General features: G+C 45.9%; 1 protein-coding gene across 7 annotated transcripts in view; it reads left to right on the plus strand.

Moving 5' to 3' along the window:
• Positions 1-17,139, plus strand: part of COL19A1 (collagen type XIX alpha 1 chain) — an 859,492-nt gene that overhangs the window by 317,741 nt on the left and 524,612 nt on the right. For all 7 annotated transcript variants that reach the window (XM_066604267.1, XM_066604321.1, XM_066604301.1 and 4 more), the window contains 2 exons: positions 1,412-1,465; positions 5,580-5,615. In XM_066604267.1, coding sequence (XP_066460364.1) covers positions 1,412-1,465; positions 5,580-5,615 — 90 coding nt within the window. The remainder of the gene's footprint in view (positions 1-1,411; positions 1,466-5,579; positions 5,616-17,139) is intronic.

Consider the following 17,139-nt stretch of genomic DNA (forward strand, 5'->3'; position numbering starts at 1 on the left):
CTACACGGAGCCCCATTCAGAAAAGAAGAAGACCCGGACTGCGCAAGCGCGGCTAATTTGGCCATTAGACGGCGAAAATTAGTCGGCTCCATGGAAACGAGGACGCCAGCAACGGAGCAGGTAAGTGAAAAACTTCTTATAACTTCTGTATGGCTCATAATTAATGCACAATGTACATTACAAAGTGCATTAATATGGCCATACAGAAGTGTATAGACCCACTTGCTGCCGCGGGACAACCCCTTTAAGTAAAGTGCAAAAAAGTGCCTAAAAACAAAAAAAATTATAATAAAAAAGAAAAAGGGTGTAGCTCATTGACATCGCAAATGACAAATGACCAAATATGAAGACTTGAATGACAGAATACAGAATCTGTGGCACAAGCCAACAGTGGTTGTCTCAGTGGTAATTGGTGCACTGTGTGTTACGCCTACAGACCTTGACCGCCACCTGAAACAACTCAATATCAACAGAATTAACATCAGTTAGTTACAAAAGGCCACACCGCTGGGCTCCGCATGCATACCCTAATACATAATGTGATTCTAGGTTCTTGGGTGGTTATCAAGGCTTTATGAAGATGAATGACCAAGCTTCGATCTCACGCTTGTCTTGTACTGCATAGTAGCAATAATAATAATAGCAACAATTTTTTGATGTAAATTCTGGCACATTCAGCTTTAGTAAATCTCCCCCAACAACTCTTGCTCTAGGGTGTGTTACATATAAGTAATTCCCAGTGCTGCATCTAGTATTCCTACTGCATCTGACACTTTTACATTGATTTACACAATTTTAAATCTTACTCAGGATTATCAAAGTGTTCTTGGCAAGGAAGTCTACTATTACCTTTAAGTGGTTTCAACGATATTTCGCTTTTCCCCAACCCTAGGCGCTCAATCTCTGTAGATGTCACTAATATTATAAATAAAACAAACAAGAGATGAACCTTATTTGTTTTTACTTTTAAGTGTTTATAGATGAACAAGGGAACTTAAATTTCCAATTTACCTCATGAAGCATTTTCTAAGCTTGTTAAAGGCCAACTAACAGCTAAATCAGAACTATTTATTCCTCCACTAATTTAATTCAAGTGGGTATTTAAAATCTCATAACTCTAAATGATGCTTCTTCCAGATGGTAAATTAATGTAATTTTCGCAAGAAGAGAAGTTGCACAGATATCTAGTATTTAGAACACTCGCTGATTTAATGCTGTGCACCCACCAATGCACAGATGTTGCTTATCATTTTAGTGCCAGCCTGTCTCTATATTTCCACTTACTGTGATCTGTGGAATGAAGATTGGAGGGCATTGAACGTCTAAGTTGTTTTCATTATTATCGCCGTGTTAATAATTCAGCAGTAATGCACAGAGTTTTCAATTATAAATATGTACTTTTTTTCCACAGGGTTCGGATGGTATTCCAGGTCTTCCCGGCCCAACTGGCCCCGAGGGAGAAAAGGTAGAATATATTTTCCATTAAATTTCCATAGTAAAGAAAATAATCGCTCATATGAAATGCAATCATTGTTTCAAGGATCCTCATTTATGAAGGATATAAATGTATCCGATACATCATAATGGTATTTACATACAGCGGACTTGCACTTTGCTCAGTTTAGTGAACATTAACAATGCATGATATTGCTGCAGATCTGTCATGTAACATAACATAAAAATATTGAAGCTTTCTATTTGTCAGGTTTCATCTTTTGTGATTAAATCAGAATCTGTATTGAAGTTAGAATTTTTTTAATATAAATTCTTTATTTATAAACTTTGGGATGAGTACAGAAAGGAAAAAGGGGGGGAGGTAGGTAAAGGTGTAACAGCACCCCAAAATTCTCACATCTATAAAAGTTATAGGTAAATAAAACTGCAAAGTGTGAGCAAGGGTTAACAAAGGTGGGGAGGGTGGTGGATACCAAAAAGGGGTCTTGGCCTTAATGATCCGGTATACAGTAAATGCGGTTGATTGAAGAGATAAGTGTAGGTGTGTGATTTGGACTATTTGTTCCAGTAGCAAATCCAGTTAGACCAAATTTTAAGATATTTCTCCATTTTTCTATTGGGTAAACACAAAGCAGTATTTTACAATAGAAAATAAAATATATAAAAGCAAATAGTGATCAAATAGTGATAAAATGTTGTTGACATACAGTTGAAGAATCATCCGTGACAAATCCTAATACAGATCCGGATCAGAGATTAACAGCTTAATCATGTATGTTAATGCTTAGATGACTGTAAATTATGAAGTGAGACCCCTTTCCAGACTAAAATTCCCAGAGTGATCAGGAATTTTAGACATTTAAAGTTAGGTTACTAGCACATGGACAAATTTATAGTTATGCCTACTATTCTTGGGCGCAACTCGCATTGAACAACAAACGGACATCCCATCTATGTGTTGTCTAATGCAAGCAAGGTTTGGTATTGAAGGAATTGTAAACCATGTAACTTACAAGGTGAATAATACTCGCCCCCTTTAGGGCTCAGTCAGATGAGCGTTTTTTTCTCCGCATTTAGGTGCGTGAAAAAAATGCAAAACGCATGTAAAAAGAATCTGCGTAACCGAAGTAGAAGACACGTTTTTAAATTCGCATTTGTGCAGTCACACAATGGCAAAATTCCCACAGAAAAGTGTGGTCTGATTACTATCCCCTGCTGTGGCTGTGACAGCTGCAGCAGGGGATTCCTTGGATCTGAAACCCCTGGATGCTGTCACATCCTAAGGTTTCAAAATTGGGTTAATGGGGCCAGTGGCAGCAGCCGCGGCCCCATTGAAAACATATAGAAAAGATCGCGATCTCTTCATCTCCGCAGGGAGAGGATTTCTTCTGCTACCCCATTGAAAGCAATGGGATGACAGCAAGCACTGCAGGGATTTTTGGGGAAAGGCTTCAAATATAAGCCCTTCTCTGAAAATCATCCCTATCTGTAGAAAAAGAAAAAAAAGGTAACTCACCTACTCACCTAGAAGCTCTGTCTGACTCTTCTCTCTGTCCCCGGCAGTCTTTTCTGTATTCTGGTGGTCGAGAATTGAAAAATCCCCACCTCCAGAAAGTGTTGCCTCTGATTGGTCACAGCGCTCAACCAATCAGGGGCAGCGCTCACCCATTGAATGACAGCTGAGCACTGCCTGTGATTACTCTTTGCACTTAGCCAATAAGAGGCAGAGCTCAGACATTCATTGAATTCAATGGCTAAGTGCTGCCACTGATTGTTCACAGCACTCAGCCAATCAGAGACAGCGTTTTCTGGAGGCGGGTATTTTTCAATGCCCAGCCACCAGAATACAGAGAAGACTGCCAGGGACAGAGAGAAGAGTCAGACAGCTCTTCTAGGTGAGTTACGTCTTTTTTTTCTACTTTTTCTACAGCTAGCAATGATTTTCAGGAAAGGGCTTATATTTAAAGCCGTTCTCTGAAAATCCCTGCAGGGCTTGCCGTCATCCCATTACTTTCAATAGGGCAGCAGCAGCCCCATTGAAAGCAACGGGAGAACGTCGCGCTCCTGTGCCACAGCTATGACAGCTGTGGCAGGGGAATTCTTCATCCCTATGGGGAGTGCCCTTGTCACCGAACACTGTGACAGTGCTGTCACAGTGTTCAGTGATGAGAGGACTCCCCGCGGAGATGAAGAAATGCTTACCACAGTGTCACAGCTGTCGCAGCGGATTGTGATCTTCTCTGTATATTGTCAATAGGGCTGCCGCTGCTGCTGCCAACCCCATTGGCCACAAGGTAAAACCAATGGATGTGACAGCATCCAGGGGTTTCACATCCAAAGAATCCCCTGCTGCAACTGTCACTGCCGCAGCAGGGAATAGCGATCCTCTCTCATTGCTTTCAATGGGGCCGCACTATATGTGCCAAGTTTAGGTGCATTTGCGAATCGCTGTCCTATTTTTTACAGGTGCAAATTTTTTTCGGACATGTGACTGCTTTAATTGGAAAGCATTGGTTCTGATAGATGCAAATCGCAAACGTACCTAACATGCGTAGAAAAAAACGCTTGTCGGACTGAGCCCTTAAGGTCCAACAAATCAGGAAGGAATCTGTGGATCTGTAATATAGTTCTTTAATCCACTGTACAAGAACAAAATGCAATGCATTTTAAAGTTACAGTGCGCCTTTTTCAATGTACGGAGCCCCACACATGTACCTGTGCTATTTTTTTTTCGAGAATCAAACAAGAATAGGACATGCTGCGATTTTTTTTACTTCAACTTTCCGCCGGAGTAAAAAAACTTATTTGTGCAGTGAGTGAGGATACTCTACTTGTGGTTTCTCACAATACTGTATGTATTTGCGCAGGCACTGCTAATTCACATGGGTGGGGGAGTAACTCCACCCTGATTTAAATAGCTATTAAACCAAAGAGCCTATGGGCCTCTTTTGTGCGCAAATACACACAAAATGGAGCAGGTTCTATTTTTGAGCAAAAAAAGAAGAAATAACAATGAATCCATTGAACTCAATGTGCTCTATTCTCTACGTATTGTGCGGGGAATTTTTTTGCGTGCAAATGTGGTCATGTGAAGAAGGCTTTCTACTGAATTTTTTTCTCATAAAGCTATGTATCAGTGGATTTTGCCCTCCTGTTGTATAACATGCTGCTTAGAGGAAAGACAGCATTATTAATGTGACAGATCCTTTCTGGTTTAAAATAATTGTTTTGCATAGCATTATCTTAATAAAGCAAGGCTTAAACATCGCTAAGTAGCTACTGTAACAATGAAGAAATTGATCACTTTCCATAAACTCTGCTTCAGTGATCCTAGAATTTTAAGTAATACAACGTGATCTCTAATAGCTCAACTTCATTATTGAACTTTATAGCCTATTAAAATGATTTCTGTGACTCAAACGGTCTGTTCAGTTGGCAGAATCTGATGCTGACTTTTCCATGTGGATTCTACCTCTAAAAACTCTAGCAGAAATCCGCAACTGAGCTGCAGATTTTTCCGATGGCTATGCAATTGTATGTCCATGGATCACCAAGTGGATTTAGCCTTTTTTAATGGGCAAATCCATGTGCAGATTTCCTGACATTGATTCAGTGTGGAATTGGCATCAAGCAGTGGCATGCCACTATGGCATAGATTCGGCATGCATTTAATGTGGATTCTGTGTCAAATCTGTGTCCAATTTTTCTCCATGTGGACAGGTTCATAGTCTTGTGTAAGGCTTCTTTCACACTACATTTGGTAATCCAGTGCCATCTAAGCTTTCCATCATCCATGCAGAAAATTGCAAGGGGACAGAAGCAGGATGGAACCTGGATGACACTATAGGGGTGAATATGGATGGTGCGTTCTTGTCTATTTTAAAGGATTGACAGAAACAAAAACTATGTGAGACACACAACAAAGAGGTCTTCATCTAACATATTCACCCCAATAGTGCCATTCAGGTTATATCCTGCTTTCCATCCCCATGCAGTTTTCTACATAGAGGAAAGAAAGTTGAGCTGAAACCAGCGCTGGATGGCTGAACATAGTATTAAAGAAGCCTTTTCCATGGCATTTATTCCAATACAAATTATGCTATATGTTACTTTTTCTTTTTTAGGGTGAAACTGGACCACCAGGGCCAGCAGCAGCTCCAGTAAGTCCAACCATGTTTCATGCTTAATAGGATAGTACACATAAAGCTGCATGAGTCAGTTGTCAGCCATTATCTATGTGTGCACAGATATGAAGCGCTATATGAGTTAAAGGAGATGTCCCGCGCCGAAACGGGTTTTTTTTTTTTTAAACCCCCCCCCCCCCCCGTTCGGCGCGAGACAACCCCGATGCAGGGGTTAAAAAAACCACCCGCACAGCGCTTACCTGAATCCCGCCGGTCCGGCGTCTTCATACTCACCTGCTGAAGATGGCCGCCGGGATCCTCTGTCTTCATGGACCGCAGGGCTTCTGTGCGGTCCATTGCCGATTCCAGCCTCCTGATTGGCTGGAATCGGCACGTGACGGGGCGGAGCTACACGGAGCCCCATAGAGAAGAGGAGAAGACCCGGACTGCGCAAGCGCGGCTAATTTGGCCATCGGAGGGCGAAAATTAGTCGGCACCATGGAGACGAGGACGCCAGCAACGGAGCAGGTAAGTATAAAACTTTTTATAACTTCTGTATGGCTCATAATTAATGCACAATGTACATTACAAAGTGCATTATTATGGCCATGCAGAAGTGTATAGACCCACTTGCTGCCTCGGGACATCTCCTTTAACTTTATTACCCAGACAGTGAGCATACTCTGTCTATATTGGATCTTTAAATGCACAGTAAGGGCCTATTCACACTACCGTAGGTACAATTAAACTTGCCGACACAGAGCGTAGTTATGCCTTAATGAGGTGAATCCCTTCCCCTTTGCCGGCAGTTAAAACTTCACACCAGAGCGCAGGAATTTGAAAAAAAGCAGCGGGAAACACAGGTACTGCCCGATCTTCTCCACACATAGTTTAATTACGTGCGGGAGAGATAAGCAGGTCTCATCTTTTCCTGGCTATGATTTGTGAAGCCGGGAAAAGAGGTGGTAAAAATGAAACCACTGAAATCCCATGGAGATCAGTGGTTTTGTTTTGTCCTTTATATGGCTGTGATTATCATGGCCATACAAGAGGAGAGAACCACGCTGGTCCCAATCTGCCCTCAGAATGCTTACCAATACTGAGAAGCCCTCTTCATCATGCATGGAATTAATGACTAATCAATGTAAGCATTGCCTTATCCATACAACTTAGGGCTTGTTCAGATGAGCGTGATTTTAGCGCACTATAAGGCCTTAGTCAGACGGGCGTTTTTTCGTGCGATTTGCGGATCGCATGACGGATGCGCATCCGCAAATCGCGTGACCGGTGCGCACAAGTCGCCCGCAAATCTGCTCCTAGCCGCGTTTCATTAGAAACGGGCCGGAGCTGTCCAGCGCATTGCATTCAATTGAGACGGCAATAGAGCCGCCTCCATTTAAAGCAATGCGCTGCAGGCGAGCCTGGGATGAATTGTCGGTAAGGGCTTAAATATATAAGCCCTTCACTGCAATTCATCCTAAAATGTGTTAAAATAAAAAAAAATTGTGTACTCACCTTCTCCCGGCAGCCGGAGCTCCGCGCAGCCGTCCTGCAGTGGGTGTGAAAAGGGTGTGAGTCAGACCTGCCCCCTGATTGGCTCAGCGCTGAGCCAATCAGAGGCATGCCTCACTCACACCCATTCATGAATTCATGAATGGATGTGAGTCAGACCTGCCCCTGATTGGCTCAGCGCTGAGAAGCAGCAGTCACTCACCCATTCATGAATTCATGAATGGGTGTGTGAGTGAAACCGGCCTCTGATTGGTCAGGGCTGTGACTAATCAGAGGCAGATCATTCAGCAGGCGGGGATTTTAAAGCCCCGCTGGCTGAATAGTGCCGAGAAGCAGTTCAGGAGAACTGACAGCGGCCGCGGCTGGACTCCGGCTGCAGCGGAAAGGTGAGTATACAATTTTTTTTTATTTTAACACATTTTAGGATGAATTGCAGGGAAGGGCTTATATATTTAACCCCTTCCCGACAATTCACCCCGCGCACGCCGGCAGCCCATTGCTTTCAATGGAGCGGCTGTATTGCCGCTCCATTAAATTCAATGGGCAAACATCGTTCTTCTCTGCCACAGCTGTTACAGCTGTGGCTGAGAAGAATGATTTGTCTTCTATATGTTCTCAATGGGGTCGGCGCTGCTGCCGACGGCCCCATTGAGCGCATATACAGAAGAGAACAGGAATCGCAGATCGCAGATAGGTGCGATCTGCGATTTTTTGTTCTATAATTTATCGGACGAGCGCATAAAAAGCGCTCATGTGTCCGATACCATTACAAAGCAATGGTTTTATAAAATCGCCGGACGCATGCGCATCCGCAAATCGCGGCTAAAAACGCCCGTCTGACTATGGCCTAAGTGCGTAAAAAGATTGGGGCTATACTGCACAAAAAAAAAAAATCGCATGAACGGATGATTTCCAGCTATTAAGTCTCAAGCTTAATTAGCTGTGAAATTGCCCGTTTACACAATTGGAAGCGGCGTGATGCATGTTATCCAGCTCCCATAGGAGTCTATGGAAACTCCCACGCATCACGTACTAAAGATAGGTCAGGTCCTATCTTTTCTCACATGATAGACCTTAGATGCAGGCATTGCAGTCGTATGTTCTTTCTTTGTTAGGCATGAGTATTTTGCGCATCTAAAATTCTTTCATGTGAACGCTTCTATAGAAAACCATTAGTTTTAATAGATGCGATCTTTTAACGTGCCTATGATGCACTAAAACCGCACTCGTGTGAATGAGGCCCCAATAATAGGACTAGATCTAGAAATGCCCCACCAAATAGTCCAGACCTAATTCATATTTTCTAAAATGTTTTTTTTTCATTCAATCTATTAAGTTATTTTGCTTTTATCTCTAAAGCAATATTCCATTTATATGTGGGAGTGATTAACGCAATAGAGAAATACAGCAGTAGGAAATCCAAATTCCCTGCAGCTGGCATCCCAGAGTATTCTTTATCATTTTATGTACTGTATTTTGTGAATGCAAGGTGATTGTTGCAATGTGATAGGAGTCTTTAGTGCATTAGAACGCTAATTAAAAAATTATAGTTTATTAGATATGCATTAAAAACATGGCATAAATTCAAAAATACCAAATCAAAATTAATATAAATAATTTGCGGTTTGGTAATTTTGAAATCATATCAGGTTTTCAACCCATTAGGGACCAGGCTGCTTGTTTTACTGCCCTATTTTTTTTTGCTTCAGCTACCAAAATTATTTTACTGCCTTTTTGTTTCATGACGTATAAGGAGGGCTGTTTTTTGTATCTTTCTTCACTGACTTTTTTCCCCGTTTTTTAGTTTTATTGGGGGTAAAAAGCATAACATTTATAGTTGTTGTTTTTTTAATTAGTATATTTACACTAAAATAAAGTATAAAATAGGTTCCGCATTTTGTTTCCGATGTTTAGATATATATATTATGTATAGTTTGGGATTACCAAGTGCATATGGCGACAGCTTTGGTTAGCGTCAATACTAGGATTCCCAGCAGCACTGCAATGATCCTCCAGCAGAGTCAGGCAAATAAAAGCTGCAAACACCAGTAACGGAGCCCAAACCAGACGAGCTCCACAAATGCAGTCCAGATAAAGGGAATAATAACTGGCAGCAATCCAGGATGTAGAAAGATACAAAACTTGTTTATTTACCCCATAACATAGAACAGTAGCGACGTTTCGGTCGAGTAAACCTTCCTCAAGCTAAGAGGACAAGCTAAGTTAGCTTGAGGAAGGTCTACTCGACCGAAACGTTGCTACTGTTCTATGTTATGGGGTAAATAAACAAGTTTTGTATCTTTCTACATCCTGGATTGCTGCCAGCTTTGGTTGGCGTCGGCAGTGGGTCATTTTTTTTATGTGTATATTTTTATTGTATTCTGTACATTTTTTAAACTTATTTTTTGTTATTACTTTTTTAACATCTATGACCTCCCCTCCCTTCATGAACCCATTCATAGAAGCCCCAGTTACAGGGAAGAACCTCCCCCTGTAATGACAATAGTCACTAACAGAGCTGATCAGGGTCCTAGCAGACCCTGCAGCTCTGCTATGCCAGGGGGCTCTTCATGGTCATGTGATTGCTGGGAAGTAACACTTCCACTTTCACTTCTTAGTACATAGTAGTTTCACTTATGAGTACATAGCGCTCATTGAGCGCTATGTACCTGGCAAAGGGGAAGGCAAAAGCGGTTAAAAAACGCTTCTCCTCTGGGTTCTCAGCTGTGACCATCAGCTGAGGACCAGACCTGCAATAAATGGAACAAATGTTCCATAAAACGATGATAAAACATAATATTCTGCCGAAAAGGGTGCTGGGAGTGAAGCATCATATGTTCCTGATGAACGATATACAAATTTGTGTAAGCCGGAGCAAACACGTCCCTATCCTACAACCCCTTTTTTTGTTGAAAAAAAGCCCCCATAAACTCTAAATCAGTATTGTTTAAAATAAAAGCATTTGAACAAGGAGGCCTTCTAGGAGCTAGGCATTTGTGTGCCCAATGAAAGAAAACATTTAATGGCCTCCTAGCCTTGATCGTGAGGGATGTTAGGGATGTTAGAATATAAAGCAGATAAATCCTCATAAGAAATGTAAAATCCAAATTGTCCAAATTCAAGTAACATAATTCACAAATCAATTAGGTTGAATTTCTAAGTTATGATGGAAGCTTGATTACTAGAGATGAGCGAACGCGTTCGTCCGAGCTTGATATTCGTGCGAATATTAGGGTGTTCGGGATGTTCGTTATTCGTGACGAACACCATGCGGTGTTCTGGTTACTTTCACTTCCTTCCCTGAGACGTTAGCGCGCTTTTCTGGCCAATTGAAAGACAGGGAAGGCATTACAACTTCCCCCTGCAACGTTTAAGCCCTATACCACCCCCCTGCTGTGAGTGGCTGGCGAGATCAGGTGTTCGCCTAATATAAAAGTCGGCCCCTCCCGCGGCTCGCCTCAGATGCGGTGTGAGTTAGATGAGGGACAGTGCTGTTTATACCGGAGCTGCTGTAGGGAAAGAATTGGTAGTTAGTGTAGGCTTCAAGACCCCCCAAAGGTCCTTATTAGGGCCACTGATAGCTGTGTGTTGGCTGCTGTTAGCAGTGGGATTTTTTTTTTTTTCTCAAAATCGCCTCTGCAGACCGTTGCACCTGGCATTAGGGACAGAAGTGCTGCATAGGCAGGGAGAGTGTTAGGAGTGAGTGTAGCCTTCAAGAACCTCAACGGTCCTTTCTAGGGCCATATTTATCCGTGTGCAGTACTGTCCAGGCTGCTGTTGGCTGTGCTGCATTTTTTTTGGGCTTCTCAAAATCGCCTCTGCAGAGCATTGCACCCTCCATTGATACTGCAGGGAAAGAATTGTATAGGCAGGGCCACAACACAGTTATTATTCATAGAATATACGCAGTGCTGCCTGTTGGTGGGAAAAAACTGAAAACAAATCTATTTGTCCAGCCTGTGTCCGTCCTTACGCCTGTGTAGACGTGTGAGCTGCGTGAAAAACATTGCTAAATCATACGCAGCCAGCTACGCTTTACTGCTGGGTTCGCCATTTGCTTTCCTTAATTGGGAAAAAAAAATACCTGCTCTCCAAGAGTTATAATAACTCTGCTACCCTCACGTTCTGTGACACATAAGCAGGGACACAGCGCAGTTATTAAACTTCGCAGGTTCATTGAATATACGCAGTGCTGCCTGTTGGTGGGAAAAAACTGAAAACAAATCTATTTGTCCAGCCTGTGTCCGTCCTTACGCCTGTGTAGACGTGTGAGCTGCGTGAAAAACATTGCTAAATCATACGCAGCCAGCTACGCTTTACTGCTGGGTTCGCCATTTGCTTTCCTTAATTGGGAAAAAAAAATACCTGCTCTCCAAGAGTTATAATAACTCTGCTACCCTCACGTTCTGTGACACATAAGCAGGGACACAGCGCAGTTATTAAACTTCGCAGGTTCATTGAATATACGCAGTGCTGCCTGTTGGTGGGAAAAAACTGAAAACAAATCTATTTGTCCAGCCTGTGTCCGTCCTTACGCCTGTGTAGACGTGTGAGCTGCGTGAAAAACATTGCTAAATCATACGCACCCAGCTACGCTTTACTGCTGGGTTCGCCATTTGCTTTCCTTAATTGGGAAAAAAAATACCTGCTCTCCAAGAGTTATAATAACTCTGCTACCCTCACGTTCTGTGACACATAAGCAGGGACACAGCGCAGTTATTAAACTTCGCAGGTTCATTGAATATACGCAGTGCTGCCTGTTGGTGGGAAAAAACTGAAAACAAATCTATTTGTCCAGCCTGTGTCCGTCCTTACGCCTGTGTAGACGTGTGAGCTGCGTGAAAAACATTGCTAAATCATACGCAGCCAGCTACGCTTTACTGCTGGGTTCGCCATTTGCTTTCCTTAATTGGGAAAAAAAAATACCTGCTCTCCAAGAGTTATAATAACTCTGCTACCCTCACGTTCTGTGACACATAAGCAGGGACACAGCGCAGTTATTAAACTTCGCAGGTTCATTGAATATACGCAGTGCTGCCTGTTGGTGGGAAAAAACTGAAAACAAATCTATTTGTCCAGCCTGTGTCCGTCCTTACGCCTGTGTAGACGTGTGAGCTGCGTGAAAAACATTGCTAAATCATACGCACCCAGCTACGCTTTACTGCTGGGTTCGCCATTTGCTTTCCTTAATTGGGAAAAAAAATACCTGCTCTCCAAGAGTTATAATAACTCTGCTACCCTCACGTTCTGTGACACATAAGCAGGGACACAGCGCAGTTATTAAACTTCGCAGGTTCATTGAATATACGCAGTGCTGCCTGTTGGTGGGAAAAAACTGAAAACAAATCTATTTGTCCAGCCTGTGTCCGTCCTTACGCCTGTGTAGACGTGTGAGCTGCGTGAAAAACATTGCTAAATCATACGCAGCCAGCTACGCTTTACTGCTGGGTTCGCCATTTGCTTTCCTTAATTGGGAAAAAAAAATACCTGCTCTCCAAGAGTTATAATAACTCTGCTACCCTCACGTTCTGTGACACATAAGCAGGGACACAGCGCAGTTATTAAACTTCGCAGGTTCATTGAATATACGCAGTGCTGCCTGTTGGTGGGAAAAAACTGAAAACAAATCTATTTGTCCAGCCTGTGTCCGTCCTTACGCCTGTGTAGACGTGTGAGCTGCGTAAAAAACATTGCTAAATCATACGCACCCAGCTACGCTTTACTGCTGGGTTCGCCATTTGCTTTCCTTAATTGGGAAAAAAAATACCTGCTCTCCAAGAGTTATAATAACTCTGCTACCCTCACGTTCTGTGACACATAAGCAGGGACACAGCACAGTTATTAAACTTAGATAATTCATTCACTAGAGGCAGTGGGGCCTTTCGTTTTCCAAAAAGGGCAAAAATTATATTTGGCCTGCAGTCTTGCGCCAATTTATTTCCTGCCTGGGAAATCTAATCACTGGTAATACAGCATGCTGAGGGGTAGGGGTAAGCCTAGAGGACGTGGACGTGGACGTGGCCGAGGACGCGGAGGGCCAAGTGAGGGTGTGGGCACAGGCCAAGCTCCTGATCCAGGTGTGTCGCAGCTGTCTGCTGCGCGATTAGGAGAGAGGCACGTTTCTGGCGTCCCCACATTCATCGCCCAATTAATGGGTCCACGCGGGAGACGGTTATTAGAAAATGAGCAGTGTGAGCAGGTCCTGTCCTGGATGGCAGAAAGTGCTTCGAGCAACCTATCGTCTACCCGCAGTTCTGCGCCGTCCACTGCTGCCAATCCGAATCCTCTGTCTGCTGCTCCTCCTTCCTCCCAGCCTCCTCAGTCCACTACAATGACACCTGCTCAGGAGCGGGAACACTCCCAGGAACTGTTCTCGGGCCCCTGCTTAGATTGGGCAGCAGCGGTTCCTCTCCCACCAGAGGAGTTTATCGTCACTGATGCCCAACCATTCGAAAGTTCCCGGGGTCCGGGGGAAGAGGCTGGGGACTTCCGCCAACTGTCTCAACAACTTTCTGTGGGTGAGGAGGACGATGACGATCAGACACAGTTGTCTTGCAGTGAGGTAGTAGTAAGGGCAGTAAGTCCCAGGGAGCAGCGCACAGAGGATTCGGAGGAAGAGCAGCAGGACGATGAGGTGACTGACCCCACCTGGTGTGCAACGCTTACTCAGGAGGACAGGTCTTCAGAGGGGGAGTCAAGGGCATCAGCAGGGCAGGTTGCAAGAGGCAGTGCGGTGGCCAGGGGTAGAGGCAGGGCCAGACCGAATAATCCACCAAGTGTTTCCCAAAGCGCCCCCTCGCGCCATGCCACCCTGCGTAGGCCGAGGTGCTCTAAGGTCTGGCAGTTTTTCACAGAGACGCCTGACGACCGACGAACAGTGGTGTGCAACCTTTGTCGCGCAAAGCTCAGCCGGGGAGCCAACACCAACAGCCTCACCACCACCACCATGCGCAGACATATGATGGCCAAGCACCCCGCAAGGTGGGACAAAGGCCGTTCACCGTCTCCGGTTTGCACCCCTGCCTCTCCCCCTGTGCCCCAACCTGCCACTGAGATGCAACCCCCCTCTCAGGACACAGGCACTACCGCCTCATGGCCTGCACCCACACCCTCATCTCCGCTGTCCTCGGCCCCATCCAGCAGTGTAGTTCAGCGCACCGTTCAGCCGTCGCTTGCGCAAGTGTTCGAGCGCAAGCGCAAGTACGCCGCCACGCACCCGCACGCTCAAACGTTAACCGTCCGCATCGCAAAATTCATCAGCCTTGAGATGCTGCCGTATAGGGTTGTGGAAACGGAGTCCTTCAAAAGTATCATGGAGGCGGCGGCCCCGCGCTACTCAGTTCCCAGTCGCCACTACTTTTCCCGATGTGCCGTCCCAGCCCTGCACGACCACGTCTCCCGCAACATTGTGCGCGCCCTCACCAACGCGGTTACTGCCACGGTCCACTTAACTACGGACACGTGGACAAGCACAGGCGGGCAGGGCCACTACATCTCCCTGACGGCACATTGGGTGAATTTAGTGGAGGCTGGGACAGAGTCAGAGCCTGGGACCGCTCACGTCCTACCCACCCCCAGAATTGCGGGCCCCAGCTCGGTGCTGGTATCTGCGGAGGTGTATGCTTCCTCCACTAAAGCACCCTCCTCCTCCTCCTCCTCCTCTGTCTCACAATCAAGATGTGTTAGCAGCAGCATGTCGCCAGCAGTCGGTGTCGCGCGGTGTGGCAGCACAGCGGTGGGCAAGCGTCAGCAGGCCGTGCTGAAACTACTCAGCTTAGGCGATAAGAGGCACACGGCCCACGAACTGCTGCAGGGTCTGACACAGCAGACCGACCGCTGGCTTGCGCCGCTGAGCCTCCAACCGGGCATGGTCGTGTGTGACAACGGCCGTAACCTGGTGGCGGCTCTGCAGCTTGGCAGCCTCACGCACGTGCCATGCCTGGCCCACGTCTTTAATTTGGTGGTTCAGCGGTTTCTGAAAAGCTACCCACGCTTGTCAGACCTGCTCGTAAAGGCGCGCCGGCTCTGCGCACATTTCCGCAAGTCCCACACGGACGCTGCCACCCTGCGCACCCTGCAACATCACTTTAAGCTGCCAGTGCACCGACTGCTGTGCGACGTGCCCACACGGTGGAACTCTACGCTCCACATGTTGGCCAGGCTCTATGAACAACGGAGAGCTATAGTCGAATACCAACTCCAACATGGGCGGCGCAGTGGGAGTCAGCCTCCTCAATTCCTTTCAGAAGAGTGGGCCTGGTTGGCAGACATCTGCCATGTCCTTGGTAATTTTGAGGAGTCTACCCAGGTGGTGAGCGGCGATGCTACAATCATTAGCGTCACCATTCCTCTGCTATGCATCTTGAGAAATTCCCTGCAAACCATAAAGGCAGCTGCTTTGCGCTCGGAAACGGGGGCGGGGGAAGACAGTATGCCGCTGGATAGTCAGGGCACCCTCCTGTCTATTTCTCAGCGCGTACAGGAGGAGGAGGAGGAGCATGAGGAGGATGAGGAGGAGGGGGAAGAGACAGCTTGGCCCGCTGCTGACGGTACACCGGCTGATTGCCTGTCATCCTTTCAGCGTGTATGGCCTGAGGAGGAGGAGGAGGAGGAGGAGGATCCTGAAAGTGATCTTCCTAGTGAAGACAGCCATGTGTTGCGTACAGGTACCCTGGCACACATGGCTGACTTCATGTTAGGATGCCTTTCTCGTGACCCTCGCGTTGCACGCATTCTGGCCACGACGGATTACTGGGTGTACACACTGCTCGATCCACGGTATAAGGAGAACCTGCCCACTCTGATTCCCGAAGAGGAAACGGGTTCGAGAGTGTTGCTATACCACAGGACCCTTGCGGACAAGCTGATGGTAAAATTCCCAGCCGACAGCGCTAGTGGCAGAAGGCGCAGTTCCGAGGGCCATGTTGCAGGGGATGTGCGTAGATCGAGCAGCATGTACATCCCAGGCAGTGCAACAGTCTTTAAGGGCCTGGCCAGCTTTATGGCTCCCCACCAAGACTGTGTCACCGCTCCCCAGTCACGGCTGAGTCGGCGGGAGCACTGCAAAAGGATGGTGAGGGAGTACGTAGCGGATCGCACGACCATCCTTGGTGACGCCTCTGCCCCCTACAACTACTGGGTGTCGAAGCTGGACACGTGGCCTGAACTAGCCCTGTATGCCCTTGAGGTGCTTGCTTGTCCTGCGGCTAGCGTGTTGTCGGAGAGGGTGTTTAGTGCGGCTGGGGGAATCATCACAGATAAGCGTAGCCGCTTGTCAACCGACAGTGCCGACAGGCTAACACTCATCAAGATGAACAAAGGCTGGATTTCCCCAGACTTCTGTTCTCCACCAGCGGACAGCAGCGATACGTAAGCAATACGTAGGCTGCACCCGCGGATGGAAGCTACGTTCTCTCTCACCATCCAAAACGGGGACATTTCTGCTTCATCAATCTGTGTCTAATATTCCTCCTCCTCCTCCTCCTGCTCCACCTCCTGAAACCTCACGTAATCACGCTGAACGGGCAATTTTTCTTAGGGCCACAAGGCTCACTCAAATAATTTTTCAGAACAATTTTTATAAGTTTCAATGCGCTTAAAAGCATTGGAACTTTAACTTGAACCAATTTTTCGTTACACTGGGCTGCCTCCAGGCCTAGTTACCACTTAAGCCACATTAACCAAAGCGATTAATGGGTTTCACCTGCCCTCTTGGCTGGCCATGGCCAATTTTTGGGATGTACATTAGTACTGTTGATACAGCAATTTGTGTGGGCCCTCGCCTACAGTGTAATCAAATTAATTTTTAGCCCACCTGCATTACAGCTGACGTTACCTCAGCTGTGTTGGGCAATGCAATGGGATATTTTTGTGTACCGCCGGTGGGTTCCAGGGAGCCACCCATGCTGTAGGTGCACACTGAGTTTTTAATACATCTGTACACTTCTAAAGAACCCGTCTGACCGGGGCATGCAGTGTGGGCCGAAGCCCACCTGTATTACGCACGACATTACTACCTCAGCTGTGTTGGGCAATGCAATGGGATATT

The sequence above is a fragment of the Eleutherodactylus coqui genome, chromosome 1 (genome assembly GCF_035609145.1).
Source record: "Eleutherodactylus coqui strain aEleCoq1 chromosome 1, aEleCoq1.hap1, whole genome shotgun sequence".
Taxonomy (NCBI): Eukaryota; Metazoa; Chordata; class Amphibia; order Anura; family Eleutherodactylidae; genus Eleutherodactylus; species Eleutherodactylus coqui.